Source organism: Homalodisca vitripennis, chromosome 4, assembly GCF_021130785.1.
Source record: "Homalodisca vitripennis isolate AUS2020 chromosome 4, UT_GWSS_2.1, whole genome shotgun sequence".
Lineage (NCBI taxonomy): Eukaryota > Metazoa > Arthropoda > Insecta > Hemiptera > Cicadellidae > Homalodisca > Homalodisca vitripennis.
The window spans coordinates 28,666,965-28,685,705 of record NC_060210.1 but is presented as its reverse complement, the minus strand read 5'-3'; the positions used below and the strand labels follow the sequence as shown (position 1 = coordinate 28,685,705).

The window sequence follows — 18,741 nt, the reverse complement described above, 5'->3', positions numbered from 1 at the left end:
ATTACCAAACAAAAACTAAAATCTTTATTGAAAAAAACACACAAAACTTGTTTTTATTCTTGATCCACACTCCGCCACCTAAAATGCGAGTACCTCCAGCCATCAGCGTGGCCTTCGGTGCTACCCCGTGCTGATATCAATGAAAGAAAAACATCCCTCGAGATAGTACCTATCAGTAAAATATCAAATTCTAGAGGGGCTGATTAGAAATATAAATTGAATTGTAATGGAAAGGCAATTATGTACCGTGCAAAAAACTTAAATAATCGTGTGATGCCGCGTGGCCTGCCGTAATCGGGATTCTCGAGAAAGATAAGGTAACAGCGACAACAATACCGATTACAATACCTGGAAATGCTTGTTGATTGATGGAATGTTAGTTCTGTTACTCAATTACATCGTTTTATAACGTTCTAAGTTCATTGAAAAAAGTTTAAGCGTTGGGGGCATATAACGGAATCTGACCCCATTAACAATTGATAATCGTTGTAAGTTTGTAATTTTGTAATTAAAGAGTTGTTTTTTCGTTCTACCATGTTTGTTTCTATAAATTTATATTTGTGTGTTCTTCATACTGGTGTGGTCGGTATAATCCCAAAGTACCATTATATAAGTATGACATACCATTTATCAAGTTAAACTACATAACATACAGAATAGAATAGCAATAATATGAAACACTTACCTTATTATTCCTAAAAAAATACACTAATTGCTGATAGAAACTTTTATGTACACGTGTTTTTTACTGTATTTTAGTCAGTATCAGAGCCAACCTCTTTCTTCCTGGTTTGAGAGGCCTCCAGTAATGTTCCAAGTAAGTGAAACACTCCCTATGTACCCCAAAATTACAAGCTGGGCACCAGAAGTGACTTTTGCCCCTATTTTTGGTGTGTCCACACACTGCACAAAGTCTTTCACTACGGCCTGGTAAATGAGCGATCCGGTGAGAAAGATCTCCACTTGGTTTAGGAGATGGTACAGTAGGTGGATATAGTGTTTGTAAGGGTTCCACTAGTGCCAGTATATTCAATTACTATATCAAATTAAAGTTTGGAATCTGGCCTTTTAACCATACTTAATATATACTGTCGCGGCATAACATTGGTAATACCGGAAGAAAAGAGGCTTGCGTTAATAGACGCTAGAGCGTCTACCACTTGTAAACGAGATTTAATAGACGTTGCAGCGTCTTTTTGAGTAAATGTTTGAGAGGACTAAAAATATTACAAATTCACTAAACGGTACTAGCCTAGTTTACAAGACTCACTTCACAATTTGTTGAACCACTCAATATTCTTGCGTCTAACCTCCTTGTACAAATCCAATTAAATATGCAAAAAATGCAAAGGTTTAGCAAAACTCTATCAAAAAATTCAATTTTATTTCAATTTTTTTTTTTTTTTTTTTTTTTTTTTCTTTTCTTGGGGCGGCCTACTGCCATGCACTTAAGCCTCAAGGGCTTTTTGCGCACCCCGGAAACACCATGAGGCCTACCAGTCTACAACTTCAGCAGTTCAACGAACCGCCGAAGACAACCTATCAAGTCCTCCTGGGAAAATTCACCACCCCTGTCCAAGCTACCAAAGATGGCATACCGCTCTCTTGCTTTTGCAGGGCAATCAAAGAGCAGGTGCTCAGCAGTCTCCTCCTGCTCATTACACCTTCCACAGAGCGGATCCTCCTGGAGGATGCCAACTCTGTGTAGATGTTTCTTCAGGTGACCATGCCCCGTAATGAGACCAATGACCTTAGAGGACATTGATCTGTTTAATGAGAGAAGGTCCGAAGCCACCTTGGAGGAAGGTGACTGTAATACCATTCTGCTCACTCTCAAACCCGGATGCAACCTCCACCTTCTCTCATGCTCCGCGCGAATCCATTTCGAGACAACCCTAGAGGATTCACACCTTGGAACACCGCAGAACGGTTGAGGGCCCGTCATGATTGTTGCTGAGCCCTGGTTGGCCAGGGCATCAGCTCTTTCGTTCCCAAGAATCCCCTCATGACCAGGAACCCAACAGACGGTTACATTGTTGATTCTGGCAAGGGAGGAAACGGTCTGATAGCAATCCCAAACCAGTTTGGATTTGATTGCGCAAGAATCCAGCGCCATCAGCGCTGCCTGACTGTCCGTGAAAATGTTAATCGTCTTGCCCCTATATCGCAGACGAAGATTCTCACGAGCACATTCCATAATGGCTGCGACCTCCGCTTGAAAGACTGTCGGATATGGACCCATAGGAACCACCAGCTCCCTACATGGTCTCACTCCCAGAATTCCAGCGCCTGTGCCACTTTTTGTTTTGGAGCCGTCTGTGTACCATTCGAGCTCCGCTGGTGGGAGAGGTTTCTTCCCCTCTGACCAGTCATCCCTTGAGGGTAAAATAATCCTAAAGGGTTTGTCAAAGGAAAACTTTTGTGGCATCTGATCAGAGATCATGTGCAAAACATCCTCCTGTATCAGAGTGCCAATTCTGCAGTGCCCACAGCTGCAGCCCGACCAGAGTCCTGTCTGCTGAAGACAGTAGGCACTCCTCCTGGCCATAGCTCGAATGACAATGTCCAGGGCGGCGAGATTAAGACAGCAGTCCAGAGCCGCGCCTGGCGCACTAGGAAAAGCCCCAGTGATAGCGAGACAGGCCATCCTTTGGATACCCGCCAGACGTGTTACCACTGTCTTGGCTTCCGTTTTTGGCCACCATACATACGACAGCTCCGTACATTAGTGCAGGTCTGACCACGGAAACATAAAGCCAGTACAAGAGCCTCGGCTTCAGTCCCCAGGGCCCACCTATCACACGTCTGCATTGTATTAGAGACCACTTACCCCTGGCAATGACCCTGGTTGAATGAGCTTTTGTTTTTTAGCTAATGAAACAGGTTATAATATACAGCAATTAAGATTTTTTCATTTCGAGAATAATTCTACAAAATTATTTATTTTTTTGGTAAATTTTTAAAGCAATAGTTTTTAGTACAAAATACAGTTATAATCTGTGATATTTGGTGTAGTTTTATAGGAAATTTAATTCTTTAAGTGACACATTTTATTTTATTGATTTATCTTTATTTCTTCAATTTTACGAAGATTTTTGTAATGTGACATTTGTGTTCTCCTTACACAAATCCTATCAAACACACAAAAAGCGCAAGGGTATAGTATTATACCTTGATTCACATTGTTTATGTGGGGTTAGTACATAGGCCTATTTATGTGTATAGTACATGCTCTTTTGTTTAATTTTAATAAGTAATTTTATTGTTTGAGCCCATACTTATGTTTAAACAAATATTTAATAATGTATGTCGTCATTACGATGCTGTTTCATGATGGCCGAAGTGGTACCAAAATGCAGATCACGCTCATATTTTGATGGGGTTAATGCATATTTATATTTATAGTACATGTTATTTTGTCTAGTTCTAATACATAAACTTTATTATTTTGCGCCCATACTAATGTTTAAACAAACATTTAATAACGTATGTTGTCATTACGGTACCGTCTCATGACAGCCAACGGGGTACTAAACACTGGTCATGCCCATATTTTGATGTGGTTAATACATATTTATATGTATAGTACATGTTATTTTGTTTAGTTTTAATACATAAACTTTATTATTTGAGCCCATACTATTATTTAAATAAATATTTAATAAAGTTTGTCATTATCACGGTACCGTCTCGTGATTGGCGTTTTGGTACCATGTCGACCGTAATGAGACTGTACTGTGATAAGTTGTTAATGGGTTAATAAAGAAAATGTAACATGAAAACAAACATCTAGAAACTGAGAAAGACACAGTAAATCATCTTAAAGTGTTATTTTATTTAGTTTTATTAAAAGTAAATTATCTCTTTTATTTAAAAATGTTGCTTATATAACAAATTGTATTTAGAATATTAAAATGTGTATACATTACTACTGATAGTTTAGTTATTTTTCAAATTAATTACTATTGGTTGATTATATTGATGCGTATAATAATTAAATATAGTTTGATAATAAATTAGATATAAAAACTGGGTCTCCTTATCGTATTCTAACGTTCAAATGTTTTATGTGACCAGGCAATTTGCTCATGCTTACTTAATTATTTTAAATTTTAATTCAATAAAACCTTTTCAACAAAATTCTGTATCTAGTTTGACTAGCCTATCTGTATTTCAGAATATACAACTTTAAATAATCTGCAAATAAAAGTAAGGAACTTATGTTAATATAAAACATATTACAAGTACTCTACAATTTACCATCAAATTTAGACTATGCGGAAGGTCATGCATGTAAATTGTCGCAAGTAGTTACTTTTTTAAGCATTTAAATAAAAAAATGTATTTTTACTTTAAAAGAAATTGTGTCTAATTAAAGAACATGCATAATGTTCAATAACTTGAATTTATTATAAGTGAATGATTTTGTTTATACATTTAAATGTTACGAAATAGAGTTCAGGAGATAACCAAATTTTAGTTATTTTGAAATACAAGATAACAAATGTTATGGTTATTTGAAGAAATATACTAGTATGAGAAGAGATAAGACAGGTTCCCAAGCTGTCGATATTTTTAATCGTAGTAATACTAGAAAATTTTGAAACATGCTGCAAATTGCTCTGGGTTCAACCTTTTGTGTTTTAAGTAGTGTGATATTCTCTGGGATAGAGTAATAAACTATCGGGTATTATGTTTGGCTCTCAAGTAGGCAGTAGGCTCTCGGTTGAGGTGGTAGGCTCTCAGGTAGAGCGGTTGACCCTTGGGTGGGCAAGGCAGTCAGGGAGTAGGTTAGGTAAATATTTGTTACCTTCACAAACAAAGTATAACTTATTTACTATTTTCATATTTTTTCAATATTTTTTTGCTTAAAATATAAGTATTATTGGTCTAAGATAGGTAGATTAACACGTTCACTGCGGGCGGTAACTATGGTTACCACTGCTACGCTGTACTAGGAACGGGCGGTAACTCTGGTTACCACTGCTACGCTGTACTAGGAGCGGGCGGTAACTATGGTTACCACTGCTACGCTGTACTAGGAACGGGCGGTAACTCTGGTTACCACTGCTACGCTGTACTAGGAGCGGGCGGGGCTACGCTGTACTAGGAACGGGCGGTAACTCTGGTTACCACTGCTACGCTGTACTAGGAGCGGGCGGTAACTATGGTTACCACTGCTACGCTGTACTAGGAGCGGGCGGTAACTATGGTTATCACAGAGCCTTTGCTCTGAAATTAGGTCAATGTGTGCCCAGCACTCGAGCTATCACAACGCTGTATTTCTCGCTCCTCAGGAGGCACTTTTTCCCGGGTTTTTAAGCATTTCGTTTTCACATTTTTCATTATTTTTAATAATTTTTTAAGTTTTTTTAGTAGTAAGTGATTGTGCAACACAATGGATCTTTCCCCACTACCAAGTGGTGTACAACCAAGTTCTAGGCGTATTTGTAAATAATAAACGACTTTTGGGTGGGTTGGTTAGGATGTATATACACATTTGTATCAATATTTTATTTTAGTAAACTTATTTCATCTTTTTTCTTAAATTTTTATAAAGTTATGTACTACAATATTTTCTGTAAACTACAATCATTTCAAGTAAACATTTAAATATATTTTGTTATCATTACTCACCACATGTTTGTAAATAATAACTGAATTTGAGTGAGTTAGCGGAGATGTATATAAACTTTTTCACATTTTTATTTTATTTTCACCATCTTGCTAAAAGTACAGAGCATCAGTATCAGTATCCAGCTCCTCTAGTAATGGAATAAAAAAGGTTATTTAACATTACAACATACCGCATAACTGCATTTCCCCGTTATCTTCAAAGTAAAATAAAAAAATTGTCTCTGTCGTTACTGCACTTTGAGGTAGAGATGGGAAATACCGTTATTTGTCAATAACCCATTACCAAAATAACGTGGTTAGTTGGTATTACGTTCCAGTAACCTGTTACCGTTGTAACATATTACCAGCCGACCAACACTAGATATTTAGGATCATGCTGTTACTAAACTGACGTTATTAAGTTGCAAGAATGAGTCAGACTAAATCTACGTGTGTAGGGCAATATACAAGGTGAGTTTTAAGTCCCTTCCTCCCTATTTTTTTTTTAAACCGTATAAGTTAGGAGGTTTAAACTCCGTACATATTCGTTAGACCTAAATATCTTGTTTTTCATGGGTTCATTGACTCTCCACCTCCAATGGGGGACGGTCCACGAGGAGTAAGCCGAGATTCTTAAATGTAAGCATAGGTTGATATGCACATCAAATTAAAGGACACTGTAAGTAGAATACAATGCCGCAAACCGGACCTCAAAAGGTTCATCCTAATGAAAATTACAGTGTGTTAAAATGTACAAAATAGTAATGTGCTATTATCTGCGTTTTATCGTGCAACTTTTTAAAAGTTCATTTCAAAAAAAATTTTCTATTGCTGTTTATTGTTTAATAGAAACTTTATTTTGTTGTGTTTAATGATTTTAAGGGATCACTGGAAGTCCGAGATCTAGGAGTTAACTAAAGGATTTAATAAGAAGTCGATCATGTGTTGTGTCGCCTTGTAAGTATTTTATTTAAAGAATTGTTGTCTTACAAAGGTTTTAGACCCATTTATTTTTATTTCAACAGCGATTCCGGTTCTAATATTGTACGATTCCGATACTAGTAGGTTGTTACTTACCCTTTTATTGTAGTAGATGCTCAAACTGATTTCCTGTTACTTCCTGACAGTAGTATAGTCTGTTAACAAATTCACTCCTTAGACGGGTTAGGATTTCTGGTATTACCTTCCTGCAGGCCTCAGTAATTCTGTTCCGAAGATCTTCCACACATGCGACTGGTGTACAATAAATCACGGACTTCAAGTGTCCCCACAAAAAAAAAATCCAGTGGGTTCAAGTCAGGGGACCGTGCGGGCCATTCTATTGCCCCGCGTCGTCCTATCCACTTCTCACGAAAATGTACATTAAGGTAACCACGAACATTAACATCGTAGTGTGGAGGAGCACCGTCCTGCTGGAACCTTACTTCTTCTCGATTAAACTCCCCACCATTAGTGCGAATTGTATTTTCTATTAATGGATGAATATTATTTTGGAGCATATGTAAATAACTTTCTCCATTTAAATTTCCGTCAATAAACAGTGGTCCAATCACGTGGTTACCAAAGAGACCTGTCCAAACATTTACTTTCTGGGGATACTGGGTATGATGTTCTCTGTGAACATGGGGATTAGAGTTATCCCAGTATCGGCAGTTCTCTCTATTCACTAAACCATTTACGTAAAATGTATTCTCATCACTAAAGCAGATATTATTTACGGTTGTTGGATTTGCTATAATTAGTCTATCCATAATTTCACAGAACTGCAATCTTCTGTCCGGGTCATCTTCATTTAATGCGTGATGTAGCATAATTTTGTAGGGATGAAATTTGTGCTTCTTCAGGGTAGTTATTGCTTTGCGTTGTGATACCCCGATATTGTCTGCTATTTGTCTCGAAGAGGTTTGAGGATTTTCCACAACTGTACAAAGAACCTCAAAATCAACTTCTTCTGACAAAGGAGGACGGTCTGAACGTTTTGCATCAGTAACGCTTAAATAGGTTCTGCTAACAGGTCTTTCTGGATGGTTTTCATTAAATCGTCTCATTGTTTCGTGGTAATTATTCCCAGAAGCGCCAAAAATAAACACCATGTCAACTTTTTCTTGAAGAGTGCGACCCATGTTTTTAACTTTAACAGCACTAAAACTAACAAGATCAGTAGCCACACTGAAACTAACAAGTTCAGATACTTAATGGCCCAAGTAACCGAAACCAAACATAACAAGTCTCTGGGAATACCCAGATAACAAACAACTTTCACTTTTACAACGACACAGGGACTATGTCAAAGATTACATTTAAAAATGCAGACCACAGATTCTGTACAAAATTATTATTAACAAAATTACGAATTATCCTTCTTTAATTCAGATTGTAGCACCGTTTCAAGCGTTAAAAGGCAATGTTAAACGACACATCACATGACCGACTTCTTATTAACCCTCCATCGGGCGCTAAACGGAGTTTTCCTCCGTGTATTTTTTATTATTAAAAATAGTACTACTTTTCTGATGTTGGCAGTCGTTTCCCGCAGTGTACTTCACGAGCATCTTTCGGGGAAGCGAAACAATAGCCTCCCGCTTATCTTTGTCAAAATCTGTCAGTGTGAGGTCTACTTCCGTGCGAGACTGGACGATTCCTCCGTGAGCGCCCGATGTCGTGTTTGTAGTCTTTGGACGAAATCTCCGTGAGCGCCTTATAGTGTTTAGTTTTTATGGAGTAATAATCCGTGTGCGCCTAAATGTCTGACCTGTGATGGTTTCTTTTTAAGTTTTACAATATATTTTATTTGAATTTTGTGAAATGGAGAATGAAGACGAGAGACTTGTCAGTACAGTACCCGTGTGCTAGGGAACATTTCAGTACTGTTTATGGAGTGAACATTGTCGTTATAAGAACCAGAAGGAAAATGTTTTGAAACTTTGTGTAGTGTTAAAAAATTTTTAGTCAAGAATAAATTTTGATTTTAGAATAATAATTGAAATTACAATTGTATAATATCTCAAGAATTGAAGTAAGTTGTTTTTGTAAGAAGTTAAAAACTAAGTTAATTTCCATATATTATTACAGAAGGTTAAACATTTTTACAATTAATCGCATTATTCCTTAAAATAAATCATGTTGTTACTATACAATAACATTTTTTTAAATTTCGAAATTCTTATTTGGAAAATTCATTACATAAGAGAGTAATTTTTATTTAAATTCTAAAAATGAATATATTTACATTGTAATTAAATCAGTATGAATATTTAAACAAATAAAAACAGTTTAAACGACTATAATATCCATTATTCCCTAACCTGGAGGAAACCTCCGTGAGCGCCTGATGGTGTTTCTAATTTTAAGCGCCCGATGGAGGGTTAAATCCTTTAGTTAACTCCTAGATCTCGGACTTCCAGTGATCCCTTAAAATCATTAAACACAACAAAATAAAGTTTCTTTTAAACAATAAACAGCAATAGAAAAATTGTTTTGAAATGAACTTATAAAAAGTTGAGCGATAAAACGCAGATAATAGCACACTACTATTTTGTACATTTTAACACCCTGTAATTTTCATTAGGATGAACCTTTTGAGGTCCGGTTTGTGGCATTGTATTCTACTTACCCACACCTAATTAATGTGACCTTTAATTTGATGTGCATATCAACTCGGCTTACTTCTAGTACACAGAAACTCCTCATGGACCGTCCCCCATTGGAGGTGGAGAGTCAATGAACCCATGAAAAACAAGATATTTAGGTCTAACGAATATGTACGGAGTTTAAACCTCCTAACTTATACGGTTTAAAAAAAAATAGGGGGGAAGGGACTTAAAACTCACCCTGTAGACAAATTATATGAAAATTAAACTAAGTTAGTAAAATGTAATCGTAGACTACTTTGAAATATACTAATTATAAACTGGTTATTTAAAATTTTCACTGCACAATACAATTATTGTTTAGTATACAAAAACTTAACTAACTCACTACAATGTAATATTTAGATTAGTAGACTACTTTTAAATAGACTACTTATTAAATAGACTACTTATAATTGATAATAAATGAGAATGAACAATTGAATAAGAATGTTAGATTTGTTTTAATTTTTTCCAGAAACAAGTCTAAATTTATTGGTAAATATATTTTATTTACTTATCATTATCTGATATTTTATTCCCTGTCTCCTCTTCCCCCGTAACATTCAGCTCACTCCACTACGTTATTCGTTTCTCAGTAACGTAATACCAGATAATCGTTACCAGAACTCCGTTCCTAGCATCATCGCTTGCATGGTAATAGCCTCGGATGTTACTCAGTAACAAGGTTACTGAGTAACCTAATACAAGCGAGATGTTAGGAGAACGCCAAATCATTCAGCCTCAATATCAGGGTGTTACTGGTAACACGTTATCCTGGTAACATCGTTATTCAGTGGTACCACTGAATAACGATGTTACCAACAATAATACATTACATACCGCCCATTTCTACTTTGAGGTTATGTAAAGACTTGGGTTGAAGCTCTCTGGGGTTATGAGCACTCTAATAGCTCATTTTTGTTTTTTTTAACATGGTCAGAAGAGTAAACATGTGTTTCATCAGTCATAATAAACAGGTTAGAAAAGAAAAAATTGAAAATTCATTTTTAATGTTAATTAATTATCGTAGGATACAACTCTTCTGCCATAGTCTGGCTCGACTAAGTTCTTGCACAATTTGAGTTGTGTAAGGATAAAAATGAAGGTCCTAGTGCAAAATCCTCAACAAGGATCTGTTTTAATACTCTAGTTGCTAAAGCTTGCTACCAGGCCGCCCGCTTTGGACTGCGAGTAACTGCAGCTCTCACTCTTTCCACATTGCTTGGTGTGCGAACAGTGTAGACTTCCCCGAGTTTTATTTTGGTTAGAGGCCATATTTGTAAATAAACTTACCCAGTTTTTAATTTTTTTTTAGATCTAACACCTCATGCTTTTTTTGTATATTAGTTGTAACCATAGGTCATAGTGGTAAGAATGTCCAATGTAACAGCTATTGGTCTCAATTCAAAGATGCAAACGTTCAATTTATCGAACAATTCATTAATTACATCTGAAAAAGTATAAACTTTATAACAATAATAAATTATATTTATACATTTTTTTGCATAATTGCATTGTACTTTTGAATACTATTAATTACATCAAAGCATTTACAAAACTGTGTGTTTATTAGGGAAAATACTCAGTATTTTAAGCGTTACAAGTATGAAATACTGTTTTAGATATCTAGTATTTAAAACTTGAACAGTACGGAAATACTAATTTAGAGTATCTAGTGTTTAAATACGTTACAGTATGTGTAATCAGTATTTGTACTCAGTATTGCCGAGTAACTGTATCAGAAGTAACGGTTATATATATGTACCGGTTTAAGCCTATCTCTAGTCACAACATAGTTCTTCGTTTGGCCACTCACATAAACATTTTTTTTTAAACAATATTTCCCCTCCATCAAGTGTCCCCCTCCAAGGTTCTTATTTAAATTTGAACCAATAGGAGGTTGTGGCGCTATGCGATACCACCAAGTAGAGACTGGCACATAGCGCCACAGAATTGGGCAAGTGCTCACAGTGCCAACACAACCGAATAAATAATCGGATCCACGCTCACAGCACCTACAAATTGTTGTGGTGCTGTGAGCTGTGGCACTATGAGGCCGCACATTTACAGTCTATCTACTGTCATAATTCTTATAAGTTTTGGAAGTGCTCTACTATGTGATACTAGTTTGTAAATTTGTGTGTGGTTTATAATTAATTATATTTATGAATTAAACATAATACAGTATGTTATATAATACGAGGAATTGGGGTTTCTGGGTTGGGGAGATAACAAGCTAAGGAGGGGTAGGCATTGGTGGAGGGGATAACTGGGATATCAACATTCAGGTGAAGACTACTAGGAATTTTAGAAGGCAGAGTAGGACTACCAACTGCATATGAGGGATCATTTATAAGCTATTAGGGTTTTTCCTCTTTATCTTCATTTTTGCAGTAGGTTCTACCTCTTTGGTGAAGATCGATTGTTGTTTTTTCCTCTATGCTCTTTGTCTTGTTTGCCAATAGTCAATGTATTTGCAATTTGGTTATGAAATTATATTTTCCTGTTTTGTGATTGGTCAGATTTTTCTGCATAGTAGATTTCAAATTAAAGACGTTATTTGTGTTTTGTCATTGCTATTAGCCCTTTTGTATTCGAGTTTCCTTGAGTTTGGTTACAACAATTAAAATACTTTCTACAAGTGTATTAATTTTAACTACAGGCAATATATGTATTGGATGCCCTCTTTGAATCAAAAGTTAAGGTATTGTGTAATTTTTAGATATGGAATTTTACATTTCTTTTCTTTGCCTAATAAATGTGGCGTCCATTGTTCTATAGTTCCTCCACCTCATTTGATATTCTGTAAGTTATTATTTTTATTTCACTATTCTTTGTTTTTCTTCCTTTTCTTCGGTTATATTTGTTATTTCTAGTTTTATAATAATATTTTAAGTACGGTATGTTATTGTTTCTTGTGTAGGCCAGTTGACAGGCCCCAGGTAGGCCACGTTTCTGCCAGATCACGTTGGACTAACTGAGCATTAACATGATCTGACTTGAATCTAGGTACTACCTTAAGGATGTTTCTTTTTTCATGCCAGAAGTGTGGAGTGGCACCAAAGGCGCCACTGAAGCCTGCACTGATGGCCTGAGGCATTTCGGATTGGTACTATCCCAACATAATTTCAGTTATTATTTAGACTTTCCTCCCTTTAATATCTATTGTACTACTTTTCTAAACTTTTGTTTTTTAGGTTGAAATTTTGACTAATAATGTGAAGTGAGTAAAGTAAACTGTTACCAAATGCAAATATTGATAGTTACTATAATTGTGGTGTTTTATAAATCTTAATACTATTTCTATTAACTTGTTCAAGTGAGCTTGCTCATTTTCTGTGACCAAAAGCTGAACAAAAATTAAATCACATTTAGAGGAGGCTGTGAGGCAAAGAAAATTTATTTTTTCACTCCAACACAATACAAAGATAAGAGTCTTAAATGTATCACACATTGGATATTTTAGATTTCTACAGTTAAATGGTATTACAACCAACGGTTCATAGATGTATTGTACATGTAGGACTAGCTTGTTTGTAGGAGCATATAAGTAACACTCAGATTATCAGTCATGTGTTGTGTACACATTCTCTCTTAGAACAGCTAAATCCAACATTGTTTATAAACCATCTTATCTGCTAGACTTAACATAATGTTTCCTGTAGTGGAGTGAATAAAAAGTTATATTGTGCTTCCATAATACTTTCTACACAAAGTTGAATCCTACTATTGGTCTTGGAATTATATATAACCAATGAACATCCCAAATCACTGAGTTATCTTTTGTGTATAATTTGAAGGCCTTAAGAGAGGAGATCTCGATTTCCTATCTTTTCAGTAACAGCATGTGAAACTCGACACTCAGGATGAACATTTGGAGTATATATGATATTTAATTTGGTCAATAACTTGACAATGTGTCTGGATAGTGCATAATTATTTTTCAGAATATTTGAAATGATACATACTGGTATGGAATTTTCCTGATATTGACATCCAACTAGCAAATACAAGCATAATCACGAATAGCAGAGAATTCATCTGTCAAAATATGCAGTTTTCTTTGATCTTAATATTGTTTGTAACATTTACACTTATAGTTAATAAATTTGAGGACCTGATCTTGACATAAGAATATTAATGTAGATCCAGAATTAATCAACTGATTGGCCGTATACTTGGCCGTATACATTCTCATATATATCGTTCTGTGTTTGCTTTCATTAGTTATATAAAAGCATAGTACATATGTAATAAAACTTGTAGACTCTTCCGATACTCTATTTGTCACAGAACAGATTGAATTAGATTTAAGTATATTGATTTGATGGCTGAAGAGATATAATATTGAGACATATTCCTTTGCTTTATAGATATTTTAGATAAATATTTTTGGTTACTCTGGTACAAGAAATTGCACAAATTTTGTCTCTGACAGTGAACATCACTGGGTAAAAATGGTGTAAAAGCTCTCGCAAGCGTGTTGCCACCAGTGTCTTACAGTAGACAACTAGCAATACAACTGTTACAAGTACTTCCAGTGCTTGCTAGTAAAATTGTTTAAAATTGTTCACAAAATGCGATAGTTGTGCTAGTTCACTCACAACTTTACTTGTCATGTGTAAATGAAACTTCAAGGTTGAGATTGGGTTTGTTGTTGTAATTACTTTTCAGTTTGAATCTATTGTTACGGTTAACTTTATTCACGTCTGCCAAGTGCCATTCATTGTTGGGTGTTGAGAAAGGTATTATTGAGAGAAATAAAAAATGCAGTTTTTTTACTTGAAACCAATTGCCTTAATGTCCTCAAATTATGTGACATGTTCTTGAATTATTTTAAATTCGGTTTTGAACATATCTCGCAGACAGCATGTTATTCTTAATGCATATAATTAATATATTCTTTATGGGGAAAATATATGCAATTTATTATTTTAAGAGATTCACTTTACTATTGTTAAAGTGACAAAATTGAAATTGTACTACTAAATAGTGATTCTTTAACATGGGTTATCATTTTTTTAGTTTTGTCAAATAATTATAATATAATACTCTATGATAACGCAAAAACAATAGTGTACATATCATATCAAAGTTAATAATACCTACTGCATTAAAAATGGTTAGGCAAAATACTTCTAAAGTTTGTTAAATTTAACATATTTCAAAAAAGGAACCTACAGAATAGTCAATAAATATTTTTTTTATTTAGATTAAAAGTTTCCAAGTTTTTTAAGCAAAGGTAGATATATTTTCATTTGTTAGCTGCTCTATTGAGGTTTGAGGTTGTCTCAATTCCTTTTGGAATTTCATAAATCCTTTGAACTCTTTATTCGAGTTAGGGTTATTATGTTGCCAAATTGTCTTATCCCTTTGAATACATTTAGTAATTGAAGTGTTCAGAAATGTCAGTGGTTATTATTTATTCAGAATATGGGATGTAAAAATAAATCATAACTTTATAATATAAAAATTATTAACTTTTTTGTTTGTTTTGACACAAAGACCAATTTATGACAATTTTGATGCAGAAGTTTATGAGTTCTCTGTGTACTTTGTCTTGTTTTTGTATACTCTTATAGTTTTTTTCTGTTTTATAGCGGAAGTGTTGGAACTTGCGGGAAACGCTGCTCGAGACAACAAAAAAGGACGAATTACTCCTCGTCATATTTTATTAGCTGTTGCGAATGATGAAGAATTGCACTGCGTAAGGAAGTTTACTAATTATTTACGTTTAGTGCTTTAATATTTTTAACATAATTATTTATTTTACTTCTGGATTTTAGAGAAACTAGATCATTAGTGACATTCACTTGTATGGTGTGTTTGATGTAATTTAATACCTGTTAATTAGGCAATAAACAACTAAGCCTAAACAATTTTGATAAAATTTAAATTTTTTGAATAATTTTTGATATTTACAGAAGCTGTCAAACAGAATTGGTTATACAATTTTTTAATCCATAAAATATATTTGACAAATATACTCTACAATAAAAAAAAATTCAAATATATTTTTTAAAAGTATTAGGTAATTTTAGATATAACATTATGTTTCAATGGTATATTAACCCTTTGAGTGCCACGTGAAGTGGTGGAGGTCATGCAGCCAGTGCCAAGCACTATTTTTATGTTACTGCAGTATTTTACTAAAAGATTAACATCTTCCTTAAAAATTAACATAATGGGACACTTTTTGCTTTATTATTTAGGGCAAGATGCAGGCTACAAATTGGTATATATATATTTTGACCATAAATTAAAAAAAAAAATTTATATATGTGTAAACAAAAATACGAAAACAAAAAAAACACATTTGTTTTGTTTAAGATACAAAAAGTATTTATTTATTTTTGTTTTATTAGTGTTATGTGCCAATTTTATGTTCCCCGTGTTAGTTGGAATAAATGTACCAAGTTTCATAAAAATACATTTATATATAACTGAGTTTTGAATTTTTTATATATATTGCTGCAAAATGCTGAAAACCTGCACCAACATGCACGCTTACTCTTGTTCATGTAAAATATATTTAACTAGTTTTATGAAATTAAATCAAGGTAGATTATACAACTGTTATTTATTTATTATGAACAGACTTAAATTAATTACTTTGGGCTTATTTCATAAGGCCTATTATACTAAATCCTTCAGATGAAATAACTGAGTGAGTGTTTTTATCATATAGGCTAAGAATTAACTAATGTTTTTTCACGGTCAGATTCCGTTATATGCCCCCAACGCTTAAACTTTTTCCAATGAACTTAGACCGTTATAAAACGATGTAGTTGAGTAACAGAACTAACATTCCATCAATCAACAAGCATTTCCAGGTATTGCGATCGGTATTGTTGTCGCTGTTATCTTATCTTTCTCGAGAATCCCGAATTACGGCAGGCCGCGTGGCATCACATGATTAGCTAGTAACCAATTGTAATTCATTATAATCATACGTAAATGAAAAATTAGCTTTGGGGGCATAATGTTAGTTCTATTACTCAACTATATCGTTTTATAATGTTCTAAGTTCATTGAAAAAAGTTTAAGCGTTGGGGGCATATAACGGAATCTGACCTATTTTCGCTTAAGGGCGATCTGTTCCTTTTACTCATTTCGGCAAACTATACTTTATTCAAAAATGAAATTGAACTGAAGTAATAAAAGTAGGAAACTTTTAAAACACTAATCAAAATGTCAACACAGCCACACTAGACAGCTAGCAGAAACAACTGAACGTAAACAAAACGACTGCAGCGTGACAACAGGCGGTTCACGCCACAGCCTTCTAGATATCAGCTACATAAAAATATTGTATACTATATATACAAACTATCACTACGTAAATTATGGTGTACATTTCTTGGGCTTTAATTTGATACGTTTTACGATATCATACATCAATATTTAGCAACAGGATGACCAATATTGGAAAGGCTGATCTAGTCGGCCCTTGGCAATTTTCGTCAATACTATCGGGCCGATTAGATCGGCCCTTGGCACTATGCGGAAACGTTGCTAGGCCGATTAAGTCGGCCCTTGGCACTCAAAGGGTTAATTAATTATTTAACCGCTATATACCAGCAAACTTTTAAACATTTCAAATTAATTTAATATCTACTTTTTTATCAAACTTATAAAATCAATAAATTATTCAAAAATGATAAGGGTTAACAGTAATTGTACCTGTTTCTTTGCAATATATAATTAGTGTCTGACATTATTGAGACTAGTTACAATAAGGATGCTAAATGAGTACACGAGTACAGGAATGATGAGAAATGAGCAGGAGATGATGGATCTGTATGTAGGCTAAAGGGCAAAACACCTTGTCTCACCCAAATATATGTTCATATCAACTGAATGACTAGTTAAAGGATTTCTTTCACAACCTTACAATAAAACTTCACATATTTCATGCATATTGTAGCAGAAAACTTCACACTCAGATAATTTTGAACTATGTTTAAAAATAGTTTTAATCTGTGATAAAAAGTTTTTTCATTGTATTTAATAGTTTTTTTACTCAAAAGCTAGACATTTTATTTAGGCCGCTACAGAACACTGCCTAAGGATTTAGCACATGCACATACTAATCTTCTCTGATCCAGTATGGCTTTTGTTCTGATTCATTAAAAATGTATTGTGACCAAAAATATCATTTAAGAATGATTGTTATTTCAACTGAAGTTTCTTCCAGAACCTAATGTTCTTTATGCTGTACATCTATCTTGTAAATTGTTTGATGTACTTTCAAAGTACTAAATTTCATTTGTAAGTCGGAAATGTTTTCTGTCACTAGAAAATATAACATTTTTTACATTAGACATGTTTAATGATTAAATGCTATGTTTGATAAATGATGTCCGATTTCAGCTGTTGAAAAACGTGACCATAGCGTCTGGAGGGGTTATACCTAAGATCCACCCTGAGCTGTTAGCGAAGAAGAGAGGTGGAAAGTTTGTGCTTGGAAATAACATGCCACTAACAGTACCATACAAAAAAGCCATTGCCACTAAACCCGTTATTCATAAAAAGCAGGTGGTGGCTGTACAGAGCAATCCTTCATCTCCTGCCCCACCCTCGCCTTCCGCTGGTAAGTGCGATAGTTGTTTTATATATACCACATACGTTTAAATATTAAAATGGCCATTACAGTTCTTCTTTTCCAATAATAATTGAAAATCAGAATAACTACAAATTGCTACAACAGAACCTGATTTTTAGTGTGTCTTTTTCAGCCTCTATTCTTACTTAATCTTGTATGAGGTCATATAAAATATTCAAATGAAAAGGTTTCTCTTATAAATTAGAGGTTATGTAACGTAACTGCTCCATATATATAAAAATGCACAGGATGGATCTATATATATGCACAGTGAAAAAAAAATAATGGTTAACTTTTTTATATAATTACTATAGTTACATAACAATGCTTGAAATATATATATATATATATTTAAACTCCACACATTTTAAATAAGAATAGGAAAAGAATAGGAATTTAACCCATCCACCTACTAATATTTTAGCACACAGTAGGGCCAAGGAATTCCATTATTTTTGCCTATTATTTAGGTGTGCAGATATTTAGCTTTAACTTTCTAGTAAATCAATATTTTCAAAAAAGATTTTGTAGCAGTGTTTTTATTGAGCTTACCTACCATTTAAAACTCCCTGCATTACAAAAAAAAAAAAAAAAAACTACATTACCTATAATATACCGGTAATAACAAAAATTTATTAATTAAAAAAATTTTATGTTGCCCACCACTAATATTTTATTTTCAAAATTAATAAAACTTGCAATGAAATTATTATTGTACATCCTACCTTATTTGTCCTTAGAAGTCACACACCAAAAGAGTTTTGTATATTTCATAGTATATTTACACACAATTATATCGTTTTTATATTATATACCATATTTACACACACACACACATTATATAGAATTCTCACAACACCTTAGTAGTTCACAGCAGTGTGATATGCC

At 34.1% G+C, this 18,741-nt stretch overlaps 1 protein-coding gene across 1 annotated transcript in view; it reads left to right on the top strand.

The window, feature by feature from the left end:
* The window catches only part of LOC124359080 (core histone macro-H2A.1-like), a 52,199-nt gene that overhangs the window by 6,205 nt on the left and 27,253 nt on the right, over window positions 1-18,741 (top strand). Inside the window, exons 2-3 of the mRNA XM_046811506.1 lie at window positions 14,849-14,955; window positions 17,622-17,841. Of these exons, the coding sequence (XP_046667462.1) occupies window positions 14,849-14,955; window positions 17,622-17,841 (327 nt within the window). The remainder of the gene's footprint in view (window positions 1-14,848; window positions 14,956-17,621; window positions 17,842-18,741) is intronic.